At 28.9% G+C, this 25,612-nt stretch overlaps 1 protein-coding gene across 2 annotated transcripts; it reads left to right on the top strand.

Moving 5' to 3' along the window:
- The first annotated feature begins 18,174 nt into the window (after positions 1–18,174).
- LOC137830182 (ADP-ribosylation factor) lies at positions 18,175–21,508 on the top strand. Of its 2 annotated transcripts, XM_068637358.1 has the most exons (7): positions 18,175–18,364; positions 18,807–18,982; positions 19,431–19,501; positions 20,656–20,775; positions 20,872–20,990; positions 21,087–21,168; positions 21,265–21,508. In XM_068637358.1, exons 2-7 carry the CDS (start codon positions 18,835–18,837, stop codon positions 21,268–21,270), a joined length of 546 nt encoding a protein of 181 aa, XP_068493459.1. In that variant the 5' UTR covers positions 18,175–18,364; positions 18,807–18,834; the 3' UTR covers positions 21,271–21,508. The 2 variants fall into 2 exon arrangements, with proteins under 2 accessions (XP_068493459.1, XP_068493458.1); XM_068637357.1 differs by lacking the exon at positions 21,265–21,508 and having other exon boundaries at positions 18,202–18,364; positions 21,087–21,198.
- The last annotated feature ends 4,104 nt before the right edge of the window (positions 21,509–25,612 follow it).

Consider the following 25,612-nt stretch of genomic DNA (forward strand, 5'->3'; position numbering starts at 1 on the left):
TTTTGCATATGTCTATGATCTATAAATTGCTTTATGTATTCTCGTCATTCTTATTATTATTTAAATATCTGGAGACATTATTCGACCGTGGAAAGTGGTTTCTGACGAAAACGCTTTCTAATAAAGAAAACAGTATTTTATATAAAAAAATAAAATATATATTTACTTTTCTAATAATATTGTAAAATGAAGAGTGTATATTTTTTAATTACTAATTCCAAAAAAAAAAGCTCTTCCTGTTTGCTGGAATCTTTGGTTAGAAGAAGCGTAAATTAAAAAAAGATGAATTGAATCAAATTTGTTTGGTAAAAAGAAGTAAAGGAGACGCGGATCCGCCAACTAATTTCTCTAGTTATCTCCATCATTAGTTTGTGTTAGGGATGAGCGGATACGGGCTAATCCGCATAATTTATTTTTTTTAAATGAATAAAAAGTAAAATTTTAAATATAAATTTTGAATAAATTTTTATTTATTAATTAATTTATTTAAATTAAATTAGATAAATTGTTTCATTATATTATTCTCAATATATATGTGTAATAAGATGTTATGATTTTTATTAAAATTTAAATTTCAATCATTCTAATAAATTAATTAATAAGATATTTTATTAAATATTTTTTTTAAGATAATATGTATCGACACATAATTATTATTTTAATTTAAAAAATAATATAAAATAATATAAATATATATATATATATAATACTATATTTAAATTTTATTGTAAAAAAAAAGGACTATTTGACTAATATATTTAGTATTGCAAAAAACTATTAAATATTAAAAATAATTATCTAATTTTGTGAATATGTTATGAATTAAGTATAGTTTCTTCTTGTATCTTCATGTCTTTCTTCTTGTCCCCTATATTCAAAATATACTCAAATTATTCTTTAACATTTTTTATTGAATTTTTTTTCTTTAACTTCGGAATGTGAAATTCAAAGAGTTTCCGGGTTATACAATCTGAAAGTTAAAATTTATGTTTCGCATTGTACAATATTTCAGATTGCACAATCCATAATACAAATTTGTATTTCAGATTGAACAATCCATAATACAAATTTGTATTTTAGATTGTAAAATTTAGAATACATAATTGTTGGTTATTAATTCATATTTTATTATTATTAATTCATATTTTATTACCTTTAAACTATTTTACCGTTATATTGCATGAATGGTCAATTTAGAGGTCTGTTAGTATTCCTAGTTTATAGTTTTCAGTAATTGTAATTATTATATATATGATTGAGTGAATCAAAATGAATAAGATCAGTTTTGTAATTTTGTGTAATTACGTTCAATCAGTTGCTACAACCTTTTGTCTTCTCTTATTTCCTTCAATTAGTTCCTACAACTGGTATCAAGAGCAAGAGCTAGTCTGTTATCATGAACTCTACCCAATTATCAGTCTCTATCCTTGATGAAAAAAATTACAATCGATGGTGTGTGCAAATGAGAGTTTTGTTTGATTATCATGAGTTATGGGATGTCGTTGAAAGTGGAGTGTCTGCATTAGCTGCTAATGCAACTGAAGCGTAACGAGTAGCGTATCGTGACCAGAAGAAGAAACACAATAAGGCTTTGTATCTCATTCATCAAGGAATGAATGACGAGACGTTTAAGCAGATAGAAGGAGCAACAATTGCCAGTGAGGCTTGGACAATTTTGTCAACCAATTATAAAGGTGATGATAAGATTAAGAGGGTGCGTCTTCAAACCCTAAGACGCCAATATGAACTGCTGCAAATGGAAACCACATATACTATTGATGTCTATATAAATAAAGTTATTGCCTTGACAAATCTGATGAAGACCAATGGTGAAACACATTCGGAGCAGGCAAAGGTGGAAAAGATTTTGAGGTCTTTAACTCCCAGATTTGAACATGTTGTTGCCGCAATTGAAGAGGCCAATGACATTTCAAAAATGACAGTAAGGTTATTGTCTGGTTCTCTACGAGCGCATGAGCAGCGGATGAATGACAATAAGATTGAAAAACCAATTGAACAGGCTTTACAAGCACAAGCCTCAATTGGTAGCTCCTATCATAAACATGGTAACTATTTCAGCAAAGGTCGTGGTGGCCAGAATCATGGAGGCGCTTGGCACGGGGAACGTGGTCGCGGAGGACGAGGAGGCATTTATAATAAATCAAATGTTGAGTGTTATAATTGTCATAAACGTGGTCATTATGCAAAAGAATGCAGATCAAAAGGTGATAATCATGCTGTCAATTGTGATCAAGAAGACAGTAATCACGTACAAGATGAAGAGGATCATACAGTACTAATCGCAACCACATCAAATGAAACCCCAAACAACTAGACTTGGTATTTGGATACAGGTTGCACAAATCATATGTGTGGTCAGAAGGAGTTGTTTGCAGATTTGGATGACTCATTTCGCACAAAAGTGAAATTCGGTGATGGCAGGTTCGTTCCGATGACTGGAAAATGGCGAATTCTTATTACATTGAAGAATGGTGATCACAGGTACATCTATGATGTTTTCTATGTACCTGATATGAAAAGTAATTTGTTGAGTATGGGACAACTGGCTGAGAAGGGTTATGAGATGCACATAGTTGAAAATAAATTATCAATTTTTGATAAAAAAGGTAATTTGATTCTTAAAACTTTTTTATCAAAAAACCGCATGTTTCCAGTAGATATTCAAATGGGTGATTTCAAGTGCTTGAATACAATAGTGAATAATGAATCGTGGTTATGGCATTTACGCTTTGGGCACTTAAATTTTCAGAGTTTGGAAAATCTTTCCAAAAGAAATTTAGTGAATGGTTTACCCCATATTCATCACCCTGATCAACTGTGTGAGGCTTGCATTTTTGGAAAGAATCACAGGACACCATTTGTTAAGAAGCCTTGGCGTGCAAAATTTCCTTTGGAGCTTGTTCATACAGATGTTTGTGGCCCGATGAACATATCATCAGTTGGAGGTAATAAGTATTTTTTAACCTTTATTGATGATTTTTCAAGGAAAACCTGGATTTATGTATTGAAAAACAAGGATGAGGTATTCCACTGCTTTAAAATATTTAAAGCATTTGTTAAAAGAGAGAGTGGTAGACAAATTAAGATAGTGCATAGTGATGGAGGATGTGAGTACAAGTCTAATGAATTCAAGAGGCACTATGAAGAACTTGGGTTGCAACATAACATAACTTGCCCCTACACACCTCAACACAACGGAGTTGCTGAGAGAAAGAATAGAACAATCATGGACATGGCGAGGAGCATGCTTAAAGCGAAAGGTATGCCAAATTATTTTTGGGCTGAGGTCGTAACATGTGCGGTATATTTGATAAACAAATCACCCACTCGGAGTGTTCCTAACACAACTCTGATTGAGGCATGGAGTGGATTCAAACCCAATGTGCAGCACTTGAAGGTATTTGGGTCGATTACTCATGCACATGTTCCCAAGGCAGCAAGATCGAAGTTGGATGATAAGGCAGTGAAGACCATTTTCATTGGATATAAGCATGGAGGATACAAACTGTACAATCCAATGACAAAGAAGGTGATTATCAGTCGTGATGTTACATTTGCTGAAGATGAGGAATGGCAATGGAATGCAGCAACTTAAATGGATTCGAAAAAACGATATATTTACAGTTCAACCTGAAGCTGCAGTTCAGCCTGAAGTTGTAATTGAGCGACCAAGAAGGCAGCAGCGACAACCTGTACATCTTCAAGATTGCGAAGTAAATCTTGATGATGAAGTTGATGACAATGGAGATTTGGTTCACTTTGCTTTTCTTGCAAAATCAAAACCTGTGAGACTTGTCGATGCCATTCAATACCCCAAATGGCAAAAGGCTATGAATGAAAAATTGATGGCGATTGAGAAAAACAATATCATGACTCAAATTGGAAAAGTTGTTCCAAATCAAAATTAAGGGAGGATGTTGGTTATTAATTTAGATTTTATTTTTATTAATTCATATTTTATTACCTTTAAACTATTTTACCGTTAAATTGCATTAATGGTCAATTTACATACATATGATAATCCAGTAATTGTAATTATTATATATATGATTGAGTGAATCAAAATGAATAAGATCAGTTTTGTAATTTTGTGTAATTACGTTCAATCAGTTGCTACAACCTTTTATCTTCTCTTATTTCCTTCAATTAGTTCCTACAATAATTTTAAAATTTTTAAAAAAATAAGGATGCAAGAAGAAATTATAAAGGTACAAGAAGATATTTTTAAATTTTTACAATATGTGAGTAAGAGGATCAGCTCGCCTTCCCCTGTCCCACACTTGACATGTCCAAGTTGCGAGTTATGCGTAAGCTGAGTCAAGATATTGAAATAGACTGCTCACTATTATACTAACCTAAAAACTATACCATTTTAAAAGTATTATAAATATTACATATCATCCTTCCATCCCGATGTCAATTATATAACATATTTATATTTAAATCAAAACAAAAAATATTATTATAAACATATATAACACAATATATATTATTTATGTACATCTTTCCACGTTTGTTACTGAATTACTATCTAGTCACCTATCAAAACAAGATCATAATTAAAAGAAAAGGAAAACATAACTATTTGATTAAAATATTGGTTTGTTCGGAAATATCCGTATTTATGCCAAACACCCACTCGATATTTGGCGCAGTTGCTGACATAGCTGTGGGATTATTGATTTCAACTACGAGCTTTGAAATCGATTTTTAATAACATTTATAGTTCGGTCATGATTAAAGTTCTTCCACCCATATCATAATTAGTCTCAAAGATAATACAAAATAAATATAATTACTTTATACTTTATATGTCTATCTTTTTTAATATTGTTTATTTATAATTAAATTAAGTAATATTGGTTGAATATTAATTTATTAAACCGAAGATGCTAGATAAATTGAATTTTATGATATTGATAATTAATAACTCGTCAAATCATCAAACCCTAATCATTATTTTTTTTAGAAATAATCAATATATTTGTTAAAAAATATGAATAATCATAGATATCTCTTAACTATTTTTTTTATATATATAACTCGAATCAATAACTTAATTTAAAAGAATATATATAGTTATTTATGAATTTTTATAAAATGTAATTTTTTTTTATAACCATTGAATTTTAATTATACATTACTTTAACAATATATGTCAAAAAAAAATAAAAAAATAACAAGATAATAATCAATTTTTTCATATTTATAATATTTTAAAAATTATATATTACGTTATAAACGGGATATAAACACAAGTTTAAATTAATACATTTTTTTACATAGAATTTTTTTTGAATCAATGGGTGATTTTGAGAATAGTTTTTCAATTAAAAATGAGTAAATGGTGTAATAGTCAGTGTAAATTATATATATGTCGTTTGATCCATTATATAATTAGAACATTCCTCTTTGAAATAATTGTCAAATTAAGTTATAATTGAAATTATGTAAAATTATTATAAAGTCTTCTAGTATTGTAAACGAAAAAAATAATTAAAAAAAAATCTCACGATGATCAATATAAAACTTAGATAAGTATTTATTATTTTTAAAACTAATAAATATTTTTACACAATAACATAATTACTTTCAAAAACACTCAAAATATTGGATCTAGTAATGATAAAAATTAAAATGTGTTATGAAGTTATTTTTTTAATGGAAAAGAATAAACAATTAAAAAATAACATAAACTATTTATCGTTAACTTTCAATATACTTTACGAATTTGATTTTTTTGTTACAAATTTTAATTACTTATAATGAATATTTATTAATACAATAGTAAAAAGACAATAGTATTAGTGTTTTACGGCGAAAATCCTTCACATATATAATGATTGATGTGTGTATTTTAAATATAACATTTTTAACTTTTAATTTAATCCGTTGGATACATTCAATGGTACAAATTAATGCTGGAGAGTGCTGGAGACATTAGTTGCAAGGAAAGGATTCGTATCAAAAAATAAAGAGAGAAAAATAAAATAAAGGTGGTGTTATTAATATATTTTTACTTTATTTATTATTTTTTTTTTAATTTTGCTATCTTGTTTATTATTGTTTTAGACAAGTCAATAAGCGATCTTAAATCTAAAACATTCAAGTTATTCAATAATAAGTGTGTTTTTAACCTAATATATTCTCTGCCTATCCGTAAGATTTCAACTAGAATCAGTCTTAATCTCTAAGCCTGTCATTACGATTCTTTCTTTACTGAGTAGTTAATGCTAATTAATTCAGATCCATTGTCTTATGCTATTTTTTTTTTCATATTATACACGTAGATCGGTATCCTATCCTTAATGACCAAGGATCGGATCCTAGCCTTATGTGTAGGTAAATGAGGCTACTGTAGAAGATCCAATTACCACCGTCGACATACAACCGTATTTGGTCACCTGGTTAGGCCAAACCCATTCACAACATTCTTGTCCAAGTCATAGCGAGGATCTTCGACATGTATGTCGTAATAAAAGGTCGTTTGTTGAACACCTTAGCAAAAACACTCTTCACTTATATGCAACATGAAGGATTGACATTTCTCCACCTCAGGGGCAATGCCTTCTTCTTTTCAACTTCAGCTTTTTCCCTCACGAGCTCCACCTTTTCGACCTCAATCCTCGCAACTTCAGCCTTTAGGGCCTCTTGAGTCCTCTCGTTCACGACTTGGTCTTGGCGCATTTTCTCCCTACATGCCTTCGCCGCCTCCAAGACTGCCTTCAAGGAACTAGTCAACTCTGCTACTTCTGTTTTTAACTTGGGCACCACCACAATTTTTGTCCTTTCCAGCTCCTCACCCAGGGCCTTGCCGACCACCATCGTGCGACTCTATAATTCCACCCACTCAGTGATCAGGTTGATAATGGACACGACCGCCAACAGACTTTCATCCTTGGGCAACAGGTCGATCTGTACACCCTGCGCCACTTGCAAACGTGGATTTAACATGGAGGGTTGCCGGGAGGATGATCTTGCCTCTCCACCCAAAGCAATTGTTTTGGTCAACCGACCCCTCTTACGATTATCTGGAGGAGCAGCAGGGGCGCTACATGGAACCACGTCAACCGAACAACCAGATTTTCCTTCCCAATAACCTCAAAGCTACCTACCTTCTTGTTCGTTGCCTGACATCTCAGGTTGGTCATAAAACCTCCCAAAGATGGATCCATCCAATTGATGATAGTTGCAAGACACAAACGAAATTAAACAACATCAACATAACACAGACAACCTCAAGCATAAGAAATCTACATACCATTAAAATTCGCACACATCTTGGACGACCCGTACAATGCTATCAGTTTTCGAGGTAGGTACCAGACGAGCCTTTCTCGGTCTCGGTCACTGAACGCCCGAGTCTAACAACATAAAAAAATAAGAATAAAAGTCCAACAACATCATGATGGCGTTGAATGAGTCAGCCCACGTTCTAGAATATACAGTAAATATCTCTAACGTAACAAATAAATTGAAAGTACACCTCATATATGAAGGAACTGTCATGCACGTCAATTAACAATTGATCAAACCATAAGGAACAAAAACCATAAATCAAACACTATAAATAGAGTCTTATGTGGAGAAGTAAGGTACGTTTTTAACATTCTATAAAAGTATACCCTCTGAATGACCGAGCATCAGTATCAAAGGAAGGAGACTTAAAAATATTTGAAGATCACTAAAATATTGTGCATTTAATCACAGGCACTATCCAGAATCCTCAACCAATTACAATAATATTCCTTAACCGAAAACAATTGGTCGTCTTTGGGAGTGTGGCCTCGTTTCACATTAAAGTTGATTAGCCAGCAAAATGGAACATTTGACAAAAAGGGTGGGGGATATGAGTGGGTTCATAAGTCGGAAATTGGACACGAGCCGAAGAAGGTTTTTCTGATGAATTTTTCGGAAATCTTGCTTTTTAACATATTTTGGTTGGTAATTTTTAAAATTATAAAATAATTAATAGTTAAAATTTGTCAATTATCAATTTAAATATTATTTTATAATTTTTTATTAATAATATAAATTATTTTAAATATTAATAAATTTTAAATTTATAAAATAATATTAATTGAATTAATATAATAATTAATATTTTTTAAAATTCTTTTTTATTTAATAATTTTTTATAATCCAATTATTAGATATTTTGGTGTTTTCTATATACGAGTGTTTTTATTGCATTTTTTTCAACAACTTTAGTAAGAGTGAGGTCCATGAAATTTTTTTCAAAAGATTTAAAATTTTGGTGTTTAAGTTAAATTGTGAAATTGGGTTAAAAGAATTGGGGCTTAATCCATTGTTTACACCGCATAGATTTTGGAAAAAAAATTTCTCGAAATGTCAAGTAAGTGCTCGTGTTGGTTGTGGTTGATATGAGATGGGAGAAAGTTGGTTAAATCAAGTTTTTAGAAGTCATGAGAGAATAATGTCAAGTAACTAAAATTTACTCAAATTAGAAAGTGTTAGTCTATGGTAATAGGAATATGTGGTGACCTTAGTAGGATATGTGTTGACCCACATTACATTTCCTATACGAACCCAATTTTTTTAATATAATTTCACAATTTAAACCAGCACCAAAATTTTAAATCTTTTTAAAATATTTTCATAAACCCACAATAAAAATAAAATATTATTATTTTTTTCAAGTGCGCGATTAACAATCCCATTTTACCGTTGTTCAACCATATTTTTGTTATCTATACCTATATATAAAGGGGATTCCCCTCTTAACTGCTTTTCATTTTTTTTCCCATTTTATTTTTATATTAATATTTAATTTTATTATTGTATTATGGCCATTGTGTCATTTCTTATTTTTTCTACCATATTTGGTATACGTAGTGGAAACGGTTTTGAATTGAAAGAAAGGTGGAAGAGTGGTTTTGAATTGAAAGAGATGTGGAGGAACAATTATGAATTGAAAGAGTGGTTTGGTTTATTTTCAAAATCAGTTACATTTTATTAATATTTTATATATTAATATTTATTTTATTTATATTTTATTCTTATTTTTATTATTTTGTAACTTTTTTTTTATATATAATTTTTTTAAAAGAACAGTTAAATATAAAGAGAATTCTCCTAAATAATCGTTTTTGTTATTGTGTAGACAGTTTTGAATTTAATTTTCTATTTTTTTTTTTGAATCAGCAGAACCGTTTTCATTTTAATTATGAAATAATTTGAATCAGCAAAACCGTTAATTTATTTACGAAATAATTTGAATAAAATATATTATTATTTTTTCACTTTTTAGTGAATAGTTACTCATAATTCCATATTTGTTATCATTGATTCATACTATGTTTTTATTTTTTTATAACAATTAACTATAAATTTATACCGACAATATAAGTAGGTAAATAATGATATCATTTATTTAATTTTAATATTAAAAATAATTATATATAAATTATAAAAATAAAAAAAACGGATACACAGTTGTACTAGTAAGTAACAATGTTTCTGACTTTATTTTTTTTCTTACCCTTAAATCTAGAGAAAATGTAAAGAATTATAATTGAAAGATAAAATAAGTGTTTTTCGTATAATGGACCATTTGTTAGGCCGGGAATCGAGAATATTGCCTTTTAATAAGATTATATTCTTTGATAATTTATTTAATAACTTATATATATATTTATTCTGTTATGAGGACACTATTTTTTTTATCATCTTAGTTAGACAATTTTATCTTTTAATAAATAAAATAATTTACTTATTTATTTAATATAATAAATTATTAAATATTTTTTATTTTTAAATAATTAATTAACTTCTTTTAAAAAATGAAAATTATATAATTTTTATAAAATTATATTTAATATAATAAAAATTTGAATATTCATATACTTTAACGTATATGTTTTCGTTAAGAGTAATAAATTAAAGAATGTTGGATATTGACAAAGTCATTATTTCAGAAAAAACGTTTTAAATTATTTATTTTACTAGGGAACATCAGTGCTTCGTATTTATATTTCAAACAATTAAAGAGATTTCTTATATATAATTATAAAATTTTCTTTTATATTATGAGAAAATAGTAAGTTTTTTAGAAAAATAAACTTCTAATTTCACTATTTACAAGAAATTATTTTAAAAAAATTAAAGTAAAAACCAATTACATTTCATTATTATTACTTTTATTAGTTTGTGGTCGTTTGAGGTGATGAATCTGAATTGTTGAAACATTTGTTTTGATGAATTGTCAAACTTTATCACAAGTGTCAAAGTCCACGTGTAGAAGATTAGCTGACCTTAAAAATCAATAAAAGTATAATAATATATGAGTAATAATTTAGAATTGAGTTTATAAGAAATAATCCCCTTAATTATATTTATACTTGATAAAATCATTACATATATTGATAACTATTTCAATTACAAGTAGTGGTGTCAAATTACGCAATCATATAGTCATAATGTATGTTAGCAACCATTTTAATTACAAATAGTAATATCGAACTTAATGATAATTATAACAATTTTAAAATAATACATACTTAACTATAAGTAGTTAATATCCATATATTAAAAAAGACATGTTATTATAATTATCTTTAAAGAAAGTAATAAATAATATATGAAGCGTGTTTTTATCTAGGAACACTTATTTTTGTACAATTATTTTGGAACAATATTGACGGCACATGTTTAACGGGGAAGAATATTTTTGTCCAAGAAGATAGGATTCCCACTACTTTTTTTTGTAAGAAAGAGGAAGTTATGGAATCAATACTTTTTTTTAAGAAAAGTTGATGATTGATTGAAGTTCACAACAAAAATTCATCCCTCACACTCTCTCAAAGGAGGACATTGATGGTTGGAAAACAAAAATTGTTTTGCTTTTTCCATTCCACCACTCATAAAGTTACAACCTAGTTGACTATGAAATATACTCTATTGATATAATCGGAAAACACACAAGTTGATCAGAATTCTAATTCATTTGAACGTTCACTCACGATAAGAAATGTAATATGATAACACATGGCCGATTGATTCATAACGACGAATCATAGGTTGACCAAAGCAGCAGGATTAACCCATAATTAAAGGATACTTACCGCAACCCCAAACACAAACCAACCTCATAATCCGATCCACTAATGAAGACCCATTAAGGTAATATAAATAGCGCACATTCTAAAAATCATGTATGTCAGTATCAACAGTACTCTGACAACCGAGTGTCGACACCCTTGCTGACTTAACCGTCGGAGTGTCTTCTGCAGGTACCATCCGAGTCTGTGTTATAGGACGATCGAGAGGAGAAAGAAAGAACTTAAGGAGTTGGAAGCTAAGCGTGGAAACGATTGACTCAAAGGAGTAGCTGACATCCGTTATTTAGACCCAACAATCGTTACAGAACACATACCAATCATCATATTATGTACACAAAACTAATGATGGAATTATTTAATGGAATTTTAAAATGTTAGTGACGTTTACTTTTCTAAAGTGCTACTCGTGTCAAGACCTGGAAAATTGTCTCATTTTGCGATTCACACACAAACTAGATTAATCAATAAGTGTGCATTATATTCATCTCTGAATTTTGGAATATCAGTTTGCTTGGGCTAAAATTTACAAAAGTTTTCATTTTAAACATTAAACGATAAGCATTCAAGTCTCGGACGTTATTAAATAATGATTAATATAGTTTTTTAAATTTTAAAAAATAATTAGATAATAATTTAAACAAGTAATATAACATTGTATAATTTTATGAATTAGTTTAATAAATTCATATATTAGTTTAGAGTAGCCTTTATAAATAGACTTAAGTTCAAATATAACGGCTGTTGCAAGGTTGGTGTCAAATTGGCAATTCAGAGCATGCTAGGATAATTTAAATTATTGATTCCAATTGTTTATGGAATTATGTTTATGTCAAGTTGATTTCATTTATTTGGATATTTGTATATGTTTTAGTTTATAAAGAAATTAAAAAAAATCTTATCAATTAAATAATTTTTATTTTATTTTTATTTTGATTGGTCGGTATATTTTTTTTCTTCTACTCTTTGAACTCGGTAGGTACAATATTCTTTTTCTCAACTCCTGGTCTTTATTTTCGATCAAGTTTTTTTCTCTTTGTTCGTGCTTTTAGTCGAGAATACTTATAAAAGATATTTCAACACTCAAGTATTAGATATTCATGTAATAAATGTGTAATAACAACATACCTTTTTATTGGATGTTGTGTCGATTTATATGTTTGTGATGAATCTTTTTATTGTTGGATCGAGATTAACACGTGAATCGTGATTAAGAATGTATTACTTAATTTTTCATACGGATTAATTTTGTTAATCATCTTCTAACCTTAATGCATTTTGAACCTGTCGATTGCTCAAAATCAAGTACCGAAGTTTAGACTCGTCCAATCCTTACCTGTACAATATATTTTTTTTTAACAATTGCTTTTCTCAATCATGTTATTTTGAAAACATTCTCAAATAAATTTTCTGAACAAGTTTTTTCTCTTTCAGCTTAGTAATTTTTGCCAGTTTAATATGCAAAGAAGCTTAATAGATTTATAACCCTCAACTTTGCCACAATTATTTTTTACTCTAATAAATAAATAAAAAGTCTTTTAATAAATATAGTTGTACATTCTTTTTAGCTTTTTTTAAAACGCATAGTGAAAATTAATCCTAATTAAGAAAAATAGTATTGATTTTAAAAATAAAAGATATTTTTAACAACTGATACATGTACTAATGAATTCATTATAAATTAAGACATGTATAACTGATCATGTTAGTTTTTATCTTTTACTTCTAATTATAAATTCTTATTAAATTTTAATGTTGAAGAGAAAATAGGTTGTTGCCAGTGAAATTCGTCAGAAAAGTGAGAGAGTGCAGTCCTATTTTTTTTGTTGAGTTCAGTTATGTTCGCACAGGGAGTTTTAATGAAATTAATTTTATAAATGAGAGAGTGTACATATCATTTTCTCAATTACTTAGTTTATACATCTTTTATTAATCTTTTTTGTAGGTTTTTTAGGAACTGAAAAAACAATGATAACAAATTGAGACACTAAAGAAAATATGTGTGTCAAATTGAGGGATTAAAAACATATATAAATCGTATGTAAAAATGTTTTTTATTGCATCTAAATAAAATTAATTATGTTAAATTTCTTTTCAATAATTTATGTAAATAAAAACTAATTTTTATTATAATTAATTTTATTATTATTATACGAAACACTATCATATGATAATTAGAACAAAATCGAGTTTACAGTTAAAAAATGAGAATCAATATGAAACATTTTCGCATATATATTAATACTGTTGACACTAATAGATATTTTACTATTTTATATACCATTGTTGTTGGGTAATTGCTTCTTCCATCCAATGTTTTTAGTCTACAGGCAATCAACTTTTGAAAATTTAAAATTATCTTTTATTCTGAAATTAAAAAATATATTTTAAAAAGAAAATTTAAAATAGTTTTTTTGTCTTCTAAAAAGTAAATTTGAGAAAATAAAATCCAGAAGTATATTATAAAAAATGGATTATGAAATTCAGAAAAATCTAAATCCATAAATGTATTTTAGAATATCAAATCTAGAATACATTTTAACATACACTTCTCACTTCTATTTAAAAATTACAGAAGACATTTTGATTATTTCATGTCAATCAATGATAGAGTGCAGTTTTAAATTTGTTGAGTACAGAAAGCAATTGCCTTGTTGTGGGTTTTGATAATGTAGGAACTAGAAATGTTCATTTTACATGAGACACCCCAGTTGACTTCTTAGATAGCCGAAAAGAGGTAGAAGATGAGCCCAAAAAGAAAAATTATACACTATTTGTTACAGAATACAGTGGGGATTTCTTCATGCGCCCTTATGTTTTTTTGCTGCACCCCTAATTTTTAAAATTCCAAAACTAACCTTGACTAGGCACCTGCATTTTTTGAATTACGGATTTGTGAATTTAGAATGCATTTTTTGCATTATGGATTCTGAAACATACTACTGATCCGCAAATTACTGGAATTACCAATCCAGAAGATTTACGGATGCACAAGTTTGGAAGTTTTGCGGATTCAATATTTCGGAAGACAAAAAATCAAAGTGTGAATTCCCTGTTTCATAAATCTAGGGGATTGCAGTGTCTAGAATCACAACATATGTACTGCACAAACAAAAATCTGCAATAAAAATGAAACTATAGATTCATAAACCAAAAAATAATTACTTACCTTCTTCTCCAAACAAAGAACCACCAAAAAAACCATCGAACCATCACCAAGTTGTCGGAGACACCACCAAGAGAAACGCCTTCCTCTGCTAAGATATGGAATAGTACCGCCATTGAGAGAGCAATGCAATTTGTCTGTTTACAATCAGTGTGCAAAGGAAGAAGAAAGAGCAGTGTGTGGGTGTTGTGTGCATTTTAGGGTTTTTAGAAAATATTAGGGAGAGATTTGTCTTTACATAACATAACATTGTGGGGGTGCAGGAAGAAAAACTTATGGGTGCAGGAAGAAACTGCCAATGGAGTGTTGGGGCAAGCCCAATGGGTGCACAGTATGGTAGCAAGGCAAGTGATGCCGTGTTGATGGTTGTATGTTGGCTACATATCATATTTTTAACTTGTTATGAATAAAAGATAGGTCAAATACTCTTGTACAAAAGTGTTTATGAAAATAAGTAATTTTTTTTTAAAGAAGTGACTTTCACAAAAAGCCAAAAAAATCTACCTTGGGTGTAGCTTTTTCAGTCCTCTTTTTTTCCTTCTAGACAAACTCAATTTTGAATCCTGACAGTGCCTCTACATTTCAATTTTACTTTGCAGTATATTTGTACTTTAGACTGTAATGGTGTTAAATTCCAACTCATTAGTAATAAGAAAATATCAAGAAAAATTATTAGTTCACACTAATTAAAAAAACTTAATATGACATTTATAAAGATTAAAAGATAATTCAAATATAATCATTATTGTATTAAAAATAGTTTAGATATGGTAAACAAAGATATAATAATTGGCGATATTACAGCTTCATTAAAGGTGTATCTACAGAACAAATAATTTAAATTAATTTTACTAATAACTATATAAATACGAGATTATTTTTTATGTACAAAGATTCACACAGGAAATAATTAATTAATTAATTTTTATTTTCTTTATTTAATACAAATATTTAAAAATAAAAATGATTGAAGACAAGATGATATTTTTGTAATCATCTTTGAAAACAAATAGAAAATTAAACGAAAATTTATTTCATACGCTATTTTTATTTATAAATATAGTTCTCATATTCCACAAGTTAACTAGTTTTAAATAAAACTAAAACTTTCAAGAGATAACGTTTAATAGGGTGGTGTGCAGTTGTGGAGGACTGACTAGTGGATGCTCTCACTCCTTTAACTTTTTAAATTTTGCTTATTTATATCCTTCCTATACTTACAATAAATATTAATATTTATAACAACTTTTAAAAAAAAAAACTTTTTTAATAAAAATACGAATAAAATACAAAATGTTTCAAAATTTAAAAAAATTATAAATTTTTATAAATAATTAAAATATTAATATTTATTAAGTTATAGAGATGAAATTCAAATAAACATTTTTGTTATATATATATATATATATATATATATATATATATAAATAAAGGGATTATTCATTATAATCATTTGTGATATACATAGAGAGGTTTTAATTTTTTTTATAAAGCACGTTATTTAATTATAATAAATAGTAAAATATAAAATTAAATATATTAAAAATTAACAAAATTGATTAAAGTATATTTTTTATTTTCTCTTTTTTCTTCTTTAGTTAATATTTTCTTTTTCTTTTTCTTCATTTCCCCTTCTCGTCTTTTTTTGTTATATATGTTTATGAAAAAAAAGGGAAAGTAAAACACATGCTCTTTTACTCATTTCTTACATGATTTGTTCCATTTTTAAAGAAAAACAATAATTCTTTCTTATCTTATTTGACACTGAAATGTATTAGTTTCATGGTGTAATATTTATAATTTTATGAGTTTTTTTCTATGGAAATTCTTTAAGAACGTAAAATGAAATGTTTACTGTCATGTATTTTTTTTATAGCCACTAGTTTCTAAATGTGATTTATCTATCATTGATTTTCTTTTTAGTAATTATGTATTTCAATATTTAATTAGATTTTTATACTTTATTTTTTAGTGAACAATAGAAGATCAATTTAAAATTTCAACTTCAACATTTTATTGTTGATGGTCTTGATGATTTAAATTTGAATAATTTATCAATTATGTTTGAATTGTGTTACTTTTTTGGCAAAAATAGAAAAAAAAATCAATTACATTTTACTTTGTTGATCGATTAATTCATCTTACTTTAACTCTTACCGTTTCTACAATTACAACAATAGAAACATAATTTTCCTACAATGAAGGTTATCAAAACAAAATTGTGAAACAGAATGGAAGATGAATTTCTTGCCAACAATGTGGTTATTTATATTGAAAAATAAATAGTTGAAAACGTTAGTTTTGATTCAATTATTGATCAAGAATTTGAAAAAATAAGGACAATCCTTTATATATGTGTGATTTTTTTTATGTTATAGGTATATTAAATTATGTACTTATTTTTGTTGTATTAGTGAGAATAATAAAATATAAATTTTGAGTATATTATTTTGACATTTTCAAAATTGTTGGTGAAGATACTTCATTGGTAGTGTGTTGTAATTTTTGATAGTTTTCTTTAATGAAAAAATAACTTCATTCACACTTTATACATATCCAATAAAAATAAATATTTTAACTTGTGTTTTTTTTTTTTTATCCTTCTTGATATGTGCAAAGGCCAAGTTGTCAAACACCCTTAAATTCTCATAATTTGGTGGTCTTTCACTCCATGTATCTATAAGAGTATTGCAATTTAAAGCAGACGATGAACGTCTCTTTATCAACTAAACTATAGTGTGTTTCCAACTTCTCCTTGTATGTACTTAGGCAATCTAGATCCTAACAACAAACATCTCACCCTTTTCAAAATGATTTTGTTCATCCTCTTAACCAATCTATTCTGTAGTGGTGTATTTACAATTGTCTTAGTCTCTTTGTATGTTTTATCATGTAAAACTAATTAAATTGTTGTGATTTACAAACTCAAAACCATTGCTTATCATGAGTACTTTAAGTTTAATCTCCTGCTAATTAATCACCATGGTGTGTCACACTTAAAACCTTTGAAAGTTTAACTAGACTCATTACTACTATACTAAACTATATCTAGACAATTATTGTAAAAAGCTTTTCAAAAAAGCTTTTATTAAACTTAATTTAGTGTCTCATCACAATACATATAAAAATAATTATAAATTTTGATTTAAACATCATAAATAGTAGGTTAGATAAATTATAAAAGAAGTTAAAAACTTAAACTCGATGTATTTAGATGAATTGTAACGTCGAACTATTTGTGAAATACTTAAAAAATATATATAATTATGAATATAATACCAAATTAAAAAATATTTCTTTAATTTATGAAATATTATTATAATATAATTTTTTAGTTGATAAAAAAATAATGTTAAAGTTTGAAAATTTTGAAATTGATAAAAATGGAAGAACAAATTAGCCTGACATTTTTATTATTTAAAACTCATTAGGTACTGAAATCTGTAATTTTTAATTATGAAATCTTAATTTTTATTTATTATGGTTTTTTAAATATATAAAAAATATTTTTGTTTAAAATATTTTTTTATAATTTTACGTGAATTCAAACGAATCAATATTTTAGGATTAAATATCAACTGAATATATTTAAACCAACTTTATTATAAAATACGTGAAGATAAAATTGATCACCAATTACGATATGTACATATTGATAATTAATTGCCAAAATTGAAACAATTAATTCACTCTTAGGAGGTCAAAATGGTCAAACTGTTATGTAAAAATTATATTGAAGAAAAAGTTCTTAACAAGCTGATTTATATTGAAAGGAATGGAAATCTTTTATATTTATAAGATATGAATAAATTAAAATGCTTAAATTAAAGGAGAGAAATGGGAAATTTGAGGATGTAATTCAGGAGAAAAAATAACGAATATTCTCGTTGAATTTAAAAAAAAAGAGTTAAGTTAATGAGCGTAAAGTGGTAAACCGAAATAAGAAGTAGACCGAATAAACGACGACGTACCGGAATTTTGGATCTTTGTCCGCGTTCTATAAATCAGCGAAGGCCTTCCTCTGAGACCACTTCCATTCTTTTCTCTTTGTTGCAAAGAGAAGAGATCTGCCTCCAATCGTATCTCTCTTGCTCTCAAGGTATCTTTCTCTCTTTCTTTTCTATGGATCTCCTCGCCATTTCCATCTTCACAACCTAATCTCTCCCTTTAATTGTTCTTCCTTTGCTTCGCATTTTTCTGTTTCTCCATCCACTTTCGTCTGATTTCATCATCTGTTACTTCATCCTAGATTAGTTTCGTCATTTCTCGTATCTTAATTTTGATTTACGATCTGCCTCTGTCCTTGCTCGATCTGCATCGCGTGTCGTGAGATCGCACGATTTGAATCGCCACCTTCTTTTCTTTTATTTATCCATCTCTCTGTCAGATCGGAACCGAATTCTGGTTGGTCATGGATGCAAGACTGTCTGGTTGCCGTTTATTTTACATCTTGTATATGTTGTTATTATGTAATTATTTATGTTTGGATTTGTTTTGTTGCGGTTGAAATTTGAATTAAATGGACTGGTACTGTTGTGAAGGTGATTTGTTGATTCAGAAAACTTGAAAATGGGGCTGTCCTTCACCAAGTTGTTCAGCCGGCTGTTTGCCAAGAAAGAGATGCGTATACTCATGGTGGGTCTCGATGCTGCGGGTAAGACCACCATTCTGTACAAGCTCAAGCTTGGAGAGATTGTCACCACCATTCCCACCATTGGTAAGTTTCATTTGTTCTTTCTACTTCGATTTGTATTGACTGATGCAATGGGATAGAATATAGAGAGGACATTTCTAACTATTTCAATTGATGGATGAATCAATCTATACAATGTGGGATCAATTTCGGATTTTGCCCCTCCTGCCCATTTCCGTTCATTTGATGATCATGTTATATTTTTTCCTTCAATTTTACTTGATCTATTCAGGCTAGCTTTAAGATCTTCTGGTACTAGGTTAGCCTTGTTCTACAGTTTTTAATTATTATATATGGAAACGAAGAAGTATAGTTTATCTCGTGTTTTTTTCTGTCTACCGAGAATGGTATCGATCAATGTGCTTAGCCTAAATGTTGTATATCCAGTATCCTTGTTGGCATGAGAATGTAAGATCTTGCTCTTCTACTAACAATTGCCTTGTGAGATTTACTAATACTTCATTTGGCACAGGGTTTAACGTGGAAACTGTGGAATATAAGAACATCAGCTTCACTGTTTGGGATGTGGGGGGCCAGGACAAGGTATTTATTCCCCCTGTATCTTCTTGTCTAACATCTGACATAGTACTTGGTTATTGGTGATCTAGCAAACTGTCCACAATGCTTTTGTTGATTTATGACGTGATCATTTACTGAAACTTTGCTTGTACTGCTATGTATATCATGTGGTTTACATTCCAAAATTGAGTTTTGATGAGTAACTTTTAGTGGTGAATCAGTGGATGCGCATTTGATGTACTCCTCCACATTAAGATATCGCGAGATTCAAAGTCTGTTTGTTTTTGGAGGTGGATGTAATTAATTTTGTAAGTGTACCCAACGAAGAGGTTGGGTTGTTTGACCCTACTTCGGAATAAGCCTCATTGTGTTGATGCACTCGAGGTTGGAGGCTGTGTAACCTCCCAAGGGGTTGGATCATACTTAAGAAACTAGAGGAAAATGAATCTAAACCAATGGGACTGTTGAATTGAATATCGTTTAAGATCTTTACATGAAATGCACCACCTACTTTGATCCAATAATCCCCAGAATCAGCAACAAACCCTGGAAAGAAGTGAATTTATACCCACGGACCAGAGGGGGTGATGACCACCAACTTGAACACAAATCTCACCATCCACAACCATGAATGGTCTGGTCTAGGTCGCTTCTATTAGATCAATACCAAAATAGTAACAATTTTATTTGGTAATTAATGTCACAAAACAAGTTGAATGAAAACTTATTGTCCTTTCTTATGTTTCTGTTTAGATAAACTTTCTAAAACCACTTGTAGGAGAAAAAAATAAGAAGGAAAAATGAAATAAACTCTTAGATTAAATTGAGATTATACATAAATTAATTTATAGAAACTTTCTTACATTAGTTTCTTCAAAAGTTGAATTTTTTCTTAAACTAATTTTAGTTTCTCCTATACGTTCCGTGGGAGAAGTTTACCCAAACTAACCCTATGTCTTTTTTTATTTCAAGATCAGGGATGTACTCAACCTGACCAGTGTGATTAAGTTCTCAATCATGCAATTTATAACTTTAGTCTTTACAGGGTTTGTGTATGTGATAGCTCAAATAGTCTTACCTTTGACCTCTTAATAATTATATCACTTCGATTTATTTTGAAAACATTTTCTCAGTATTATAGTCATCAGCATTCACCATCAATGTGTTTTTCTCTGTAGATCCGCCCATTGTGGAGACATTACTTCCAAAATACCCAAGGACTTATCTTTGTGGTTGACAGCAATGACAGGGACCGAGTTGTTGAAGCTAGGGATGAGCTGCATAGAATGCTGAATGAGGTAATAACTGAATCATGAATGAGTGGACATGGAAAGGGTAGCTTATTTCATATTATTTGATTTCTCATTAATTCTGGATATTATTAACTTTGGTAGGATGAGTTGAGAGATGCCGTGCTTCTAGTTTTTGCCAACAAGCAAGATCTTCCAAATGCTATGAATGCTGCGGAGATTACTGATAAGCTTGGTCTTCATTCCCTCCGCCAGCGTCACTGGTAAACTAGAATATCGCTGTCAACATTCTTTTCCTCACCGACCTTATCTTTCTGCTTTTCACCATTCATTCTCACCTACATGTTTTCTACATGCAGGTATATCCAGAGCACATGCGCCACATCTGGTGAAGGGCTTTACGAAGGACTGGACTGGCTCTCAAACAACATTGCAAACAAGGTTAATGCCGAATGAGTGGATGATTTGCAAACTGGGCTCTTTAAATTACGTCTTGATAGTTTAACTGATGTTTTTTTCTTTTTAAATGCTTTGCAGGCATAGAGACTTCTTAGTTAAAGGATGCAAGGAAGTTGAGTTTACTACGGCCATCTCCGCGTTTATGATTTTCTTGCCCTACTTAGATTTTCATTGTTCAGCCATGTATTATTTTTCTTCAAAAAAGAACAGCGGTCTGTTACTGAAGAATAATTTGAATTTTTTCCATGTATAACCAAATAGCATTGTTTACGATTTGATTTGTGAAATCAATTGAATTATATAAAGCCTCGTATTAGGCGTACGACCATTGGTATTCGATTGTCATGGTCCAATTGGAAATTGGAGGAAAGACGTTGTTCTTATTCCGAAACCATCTCTTTTGGATGATAATTTGGGCAGAAGTAGAAGTATAACATATATATGTAGGATGGGTAAAATCAAATTATAGGACACGATGAGTTAAAGATTGCATGACAGTTAGATGCATTTTTACTACTTCGAAACAGTTATATTCTACAAAATGCTTTCACAACTTCTTCTGTGCAGCTGGTCCCCTGAAACATAGGTGATGACAGTGGCACCAATAACCTCCAATTACGCAGAATGCGTAATCTTTGCTATAACGACTCCACCCATGTAACTGTTCAATCCTCTGATTTTAGCAGACATTTCTTGAACTAATTCTAACTTGGTGTCTCATTTCTTGAATTAATTCTAACCTGGTGTCTCACTTTGGCTCACCGAACTTTAATGCAATTGGAATGTGGTTTAGCCTCAAGGGCCTTGCATGTATCCAATCTGTTATTAAAAATGACAAAAATACTTCTCCTAAATGAAAAAATAACCTTACATAAAAGGAGGGCATAATAAAAATTAAACAACTTTTTAAATTAAGTAATTTTTAGAATTTGCTTTTATATTTTATTTAATTTTTCATTTTCACTTTATTCTTTATTTATTTTAATCAAACTTTTTTTTACTTTATCACCTATTTCTCCATATTTTTCTTAGACGGAGCTCACAATTTCGACAAAAATCATGAGTGAAACATTTTGATGATGCTAGTTTTCATGAAAGGCATATGTTGCGTGTTGTCGAGCTATCCTATCCTAGAGGCTAGAATAGCATTAAGTCATTGACACATTGCTGTCTACACGGTCAGTTATCATCGTTTATATTGAAAAGCCCAAACCATTTTGTTTTTAGCCATGTATGTTATTTCTTTGTGACAGCCAAGTTCATTTTCAGAGATATTCGACGCTAACCTTTCTTAAAATCAATTGATTTCGATTCATTATTGTACTGTCTAAAGGTCAATCGTCAAAAGCTTGGATGGAAAGGTTGAGTGAAAGGTAAAAAATAAGTAAATAATATCAAATTAATGTAAAGCTCACAAAATATGTTGAAATGTACATGTGTGTTTAATAAATGTTAGGTAAAAAAGGAAAAGCTTAAAACGTTCTAGTTCAATAAGAAAACATTATAAATAGATGACCAACCCAAAAGGTAAGTATAGTGAATTTATCTGATAATTAATTAATACTAATTCTGATTTTGGCATCGGAGTATTTTGCAGGTACACACATTCACCTGGGAGGGGAGACCGAGACCAAGAACCGAGAGATCCTTTTGACCTAACCCAGAAGAAGCGAGAGTCCTCAAGTCATATCCAAGCCCAAGCCCAAAATAGAGTATCAAACTTAAAGCCGAAAACCCAGATCGAGAGCTCACACTGAGAAAGAAGACCGAAAAGTTAATCAATTAATCAATAAGAAGTTTGCTTCTAGGTCATTGCAAGAACAATTATATTTTTTTTAGAAAAGAAATGAACACAAGACTTCTAAAAAAACTAATATTAATTTTGTCTTTTTTAATTCTTAACTATTTTTCTTTGTACATATATTTAGTCTTTATTTTTTCTTTTCTTATTCTAACTTTTATTGACTTTTTATTTTAAATTTTTTCTTTAGCTACCTAGAATGAATGTAGTGCATATATATCTAATTTTTTTTGCTTTAATTTTATAAAAATAAAAGAAAAAAAAATATTTTTTCTCATATCTTTTGTCTTTTTTTTTCTCTCTTTTGGTTATCTCAATTCCGATACCATATTATAAAAAAAATGACTGAAATAAACAAAAAAAAAGAAATAAAGAAAAAAATATGAGAAAGAATATTTCTTCTATTTTTATTTTTTTTATCAAAACAAAGTAAAGAATCTGAATAATTAGAAAGAAAATGTAAAATAAAGAGTTAATAAAAACTAAAATAATGAAAAACAAAATAAAGACTAATCATATATATAAAAAGAAACTTCTAAAAATTATAAAATACAATATTAATATTAATTTTCTTCTATAAACTTTATCTATATCTTTAGTTACTTTCATGACAACTTTAGTAAAAGTTTGTTAGAACTTTATCGTAACGTAACAAGTGTATTAGTTATTCTTCATATAATAGTTTTGAAGGTTTCATTATAAAAATTTTTATCATCCAGTGTAATTGAGTGTTGTAATATGTAACTTGTAGGCCTTTTTCTCCATTACTTCGATTGTTATAATATACTATACTCGCATAATGTAAATAGTATATGTTATTCTGGTAATATTGGAAGTGATTTCATAATGTTTTAGCAAATTAATTATTAAATATTTTTTTTAAGTCGGTAGTGGATATCGAAAAATACATTTATCTTATTCGTTAATTAGTGGAGGTCCGAAATTGAAAATCTTTATTAATGTTTGAACACAAGAATCCGACCATCACATAGACGATTGAGAAGAATTATCCATATAGCAGTAAAAGAAAATTACGTATATGTTTCAAAGCAATTCATAACAAGTGAGAAAAGATGATTGAGAGAAGTTAAAGATAACTTGAATATAAAATAAATAAAGAAAAAAAGTTGAAATATAGAGAGGAAATGTATAATTTACTGACAACAACACATAGACACTCCACTCTACTTTCGGAAGATCAGAGTATTGAAATTACTACTCAGAGACCTACATCTGTCATACTACCATGTTCTCATTACGACTAAGTCTTCCCTTTAAGAAATTCATCCTCATATGACACGAGTAAATTCATATGATCTGCTAGACCAAATTATTTTCAAACTGCAAACAAAGTCATGAATCTCCTTCGACTCTCACCACCTAATACTCTTAATCTATATGATACCAAGATACCAGTAGAGTAAAGATCGTCTCTTTCTAGAGTACATCACAAAGCAATACACTCGCCTAACAATCTTAACACGATATTTTCTTTCCTAAATATACCATGTCTCGATCACATTTTAACATAATTTCATATTCCATACCACACATCAATATATCATTCAGTCACATCAAAGTTTAGAATTTTAAACAATCCAAAAATATTCAAGAAATTACATAAATACATAAACAAATGGTTTTTCAATTACATATACAACTAAAATTTCAAACAAAATTTAATAAAAGCAATAAAAAATAATAAAATAGTGTTTCAGAAGCAAATTTCAAAGTTGAATTTTTTTAGCGTGAGCAAAAATAATTTTTCTTAAGCTAAAATGCCCATGTCTAAGCGAAAATCTTGTTGCTTTAGCGAAAATGAACCCGAGAGCACTCCCAAAATTCACACCATTTTCGCTTGAGCAAGAACCCCTCTCGCTTGAGAGAAAATGGACTTGAGAACAAGGTGAAAAACACTGCACTATTTTAGCTTAAGTAAGGATCTTTTGCTTGAGCGAAAATTCTTTCTTGGGATGAAAATTGCAAAATAAAACTCCTTAAAAATGATATCTTTCAAGATTTTCACCAAAATTCATACTTAAACATAAATCTTATCAAACATCTTATATCAAAATAACCTCACCTTGCTCAGAGTTGGACAAGTACTATCATAAAACTCCCCTATCAACCTATACATCTATATACTTGATAATTGTTGTTTGGTGGTAAAATTTAAGTTATTCCATTGTAATTTGTCTAATGTAGTGATAGTTTGTCAAACGTTAAAAAGATGATAGTATAATTGTGGTCAATTCGTCTCTCAACGAATCCAATAATAAAATCAGTAAATTAGTGTTCAAAATCTATTTGCAAACAAGAAAAGTTAACAATAAATATAAGATAAAAAAGGGGGGTTTCTAATTTGTTTAACAATAAATATAAAATAAATTATTAAAATAGAAAATAAAAGACAATTGATCCTCAAGTTCTTTTACCAATGAATTCCTCACAGGTTATCTAAAGATTATCACCATTCAATTCTCACACAAAGTTAAACCAAATTGAACACGCGTCAATCTAATTCATTTTGAATCTCATCGGTAAAACATACATCTACTAGTTTAAATAATATATTCAAAGTATATTTGCTCTAATTTTTTTTGGAGAGTTCTGCAGAGAAGTTTT

This window comes from Phaseolus vulgaris, chromosome 7 (assembly GCF_051622355.1).
Source record: "Phaseolus vulgaris cultivar YP4 chromosome 7, ASM5162235v1, whole genome shotgun sequence".
Classification (NCBI taxonomy): domain Eukaryota; kingdom Viridiplantae; phylum Streptophyta; class Magnoliopsida; order Fabales; family Fabaceae; genus Phaseolus; species Phaseolus vulgaris.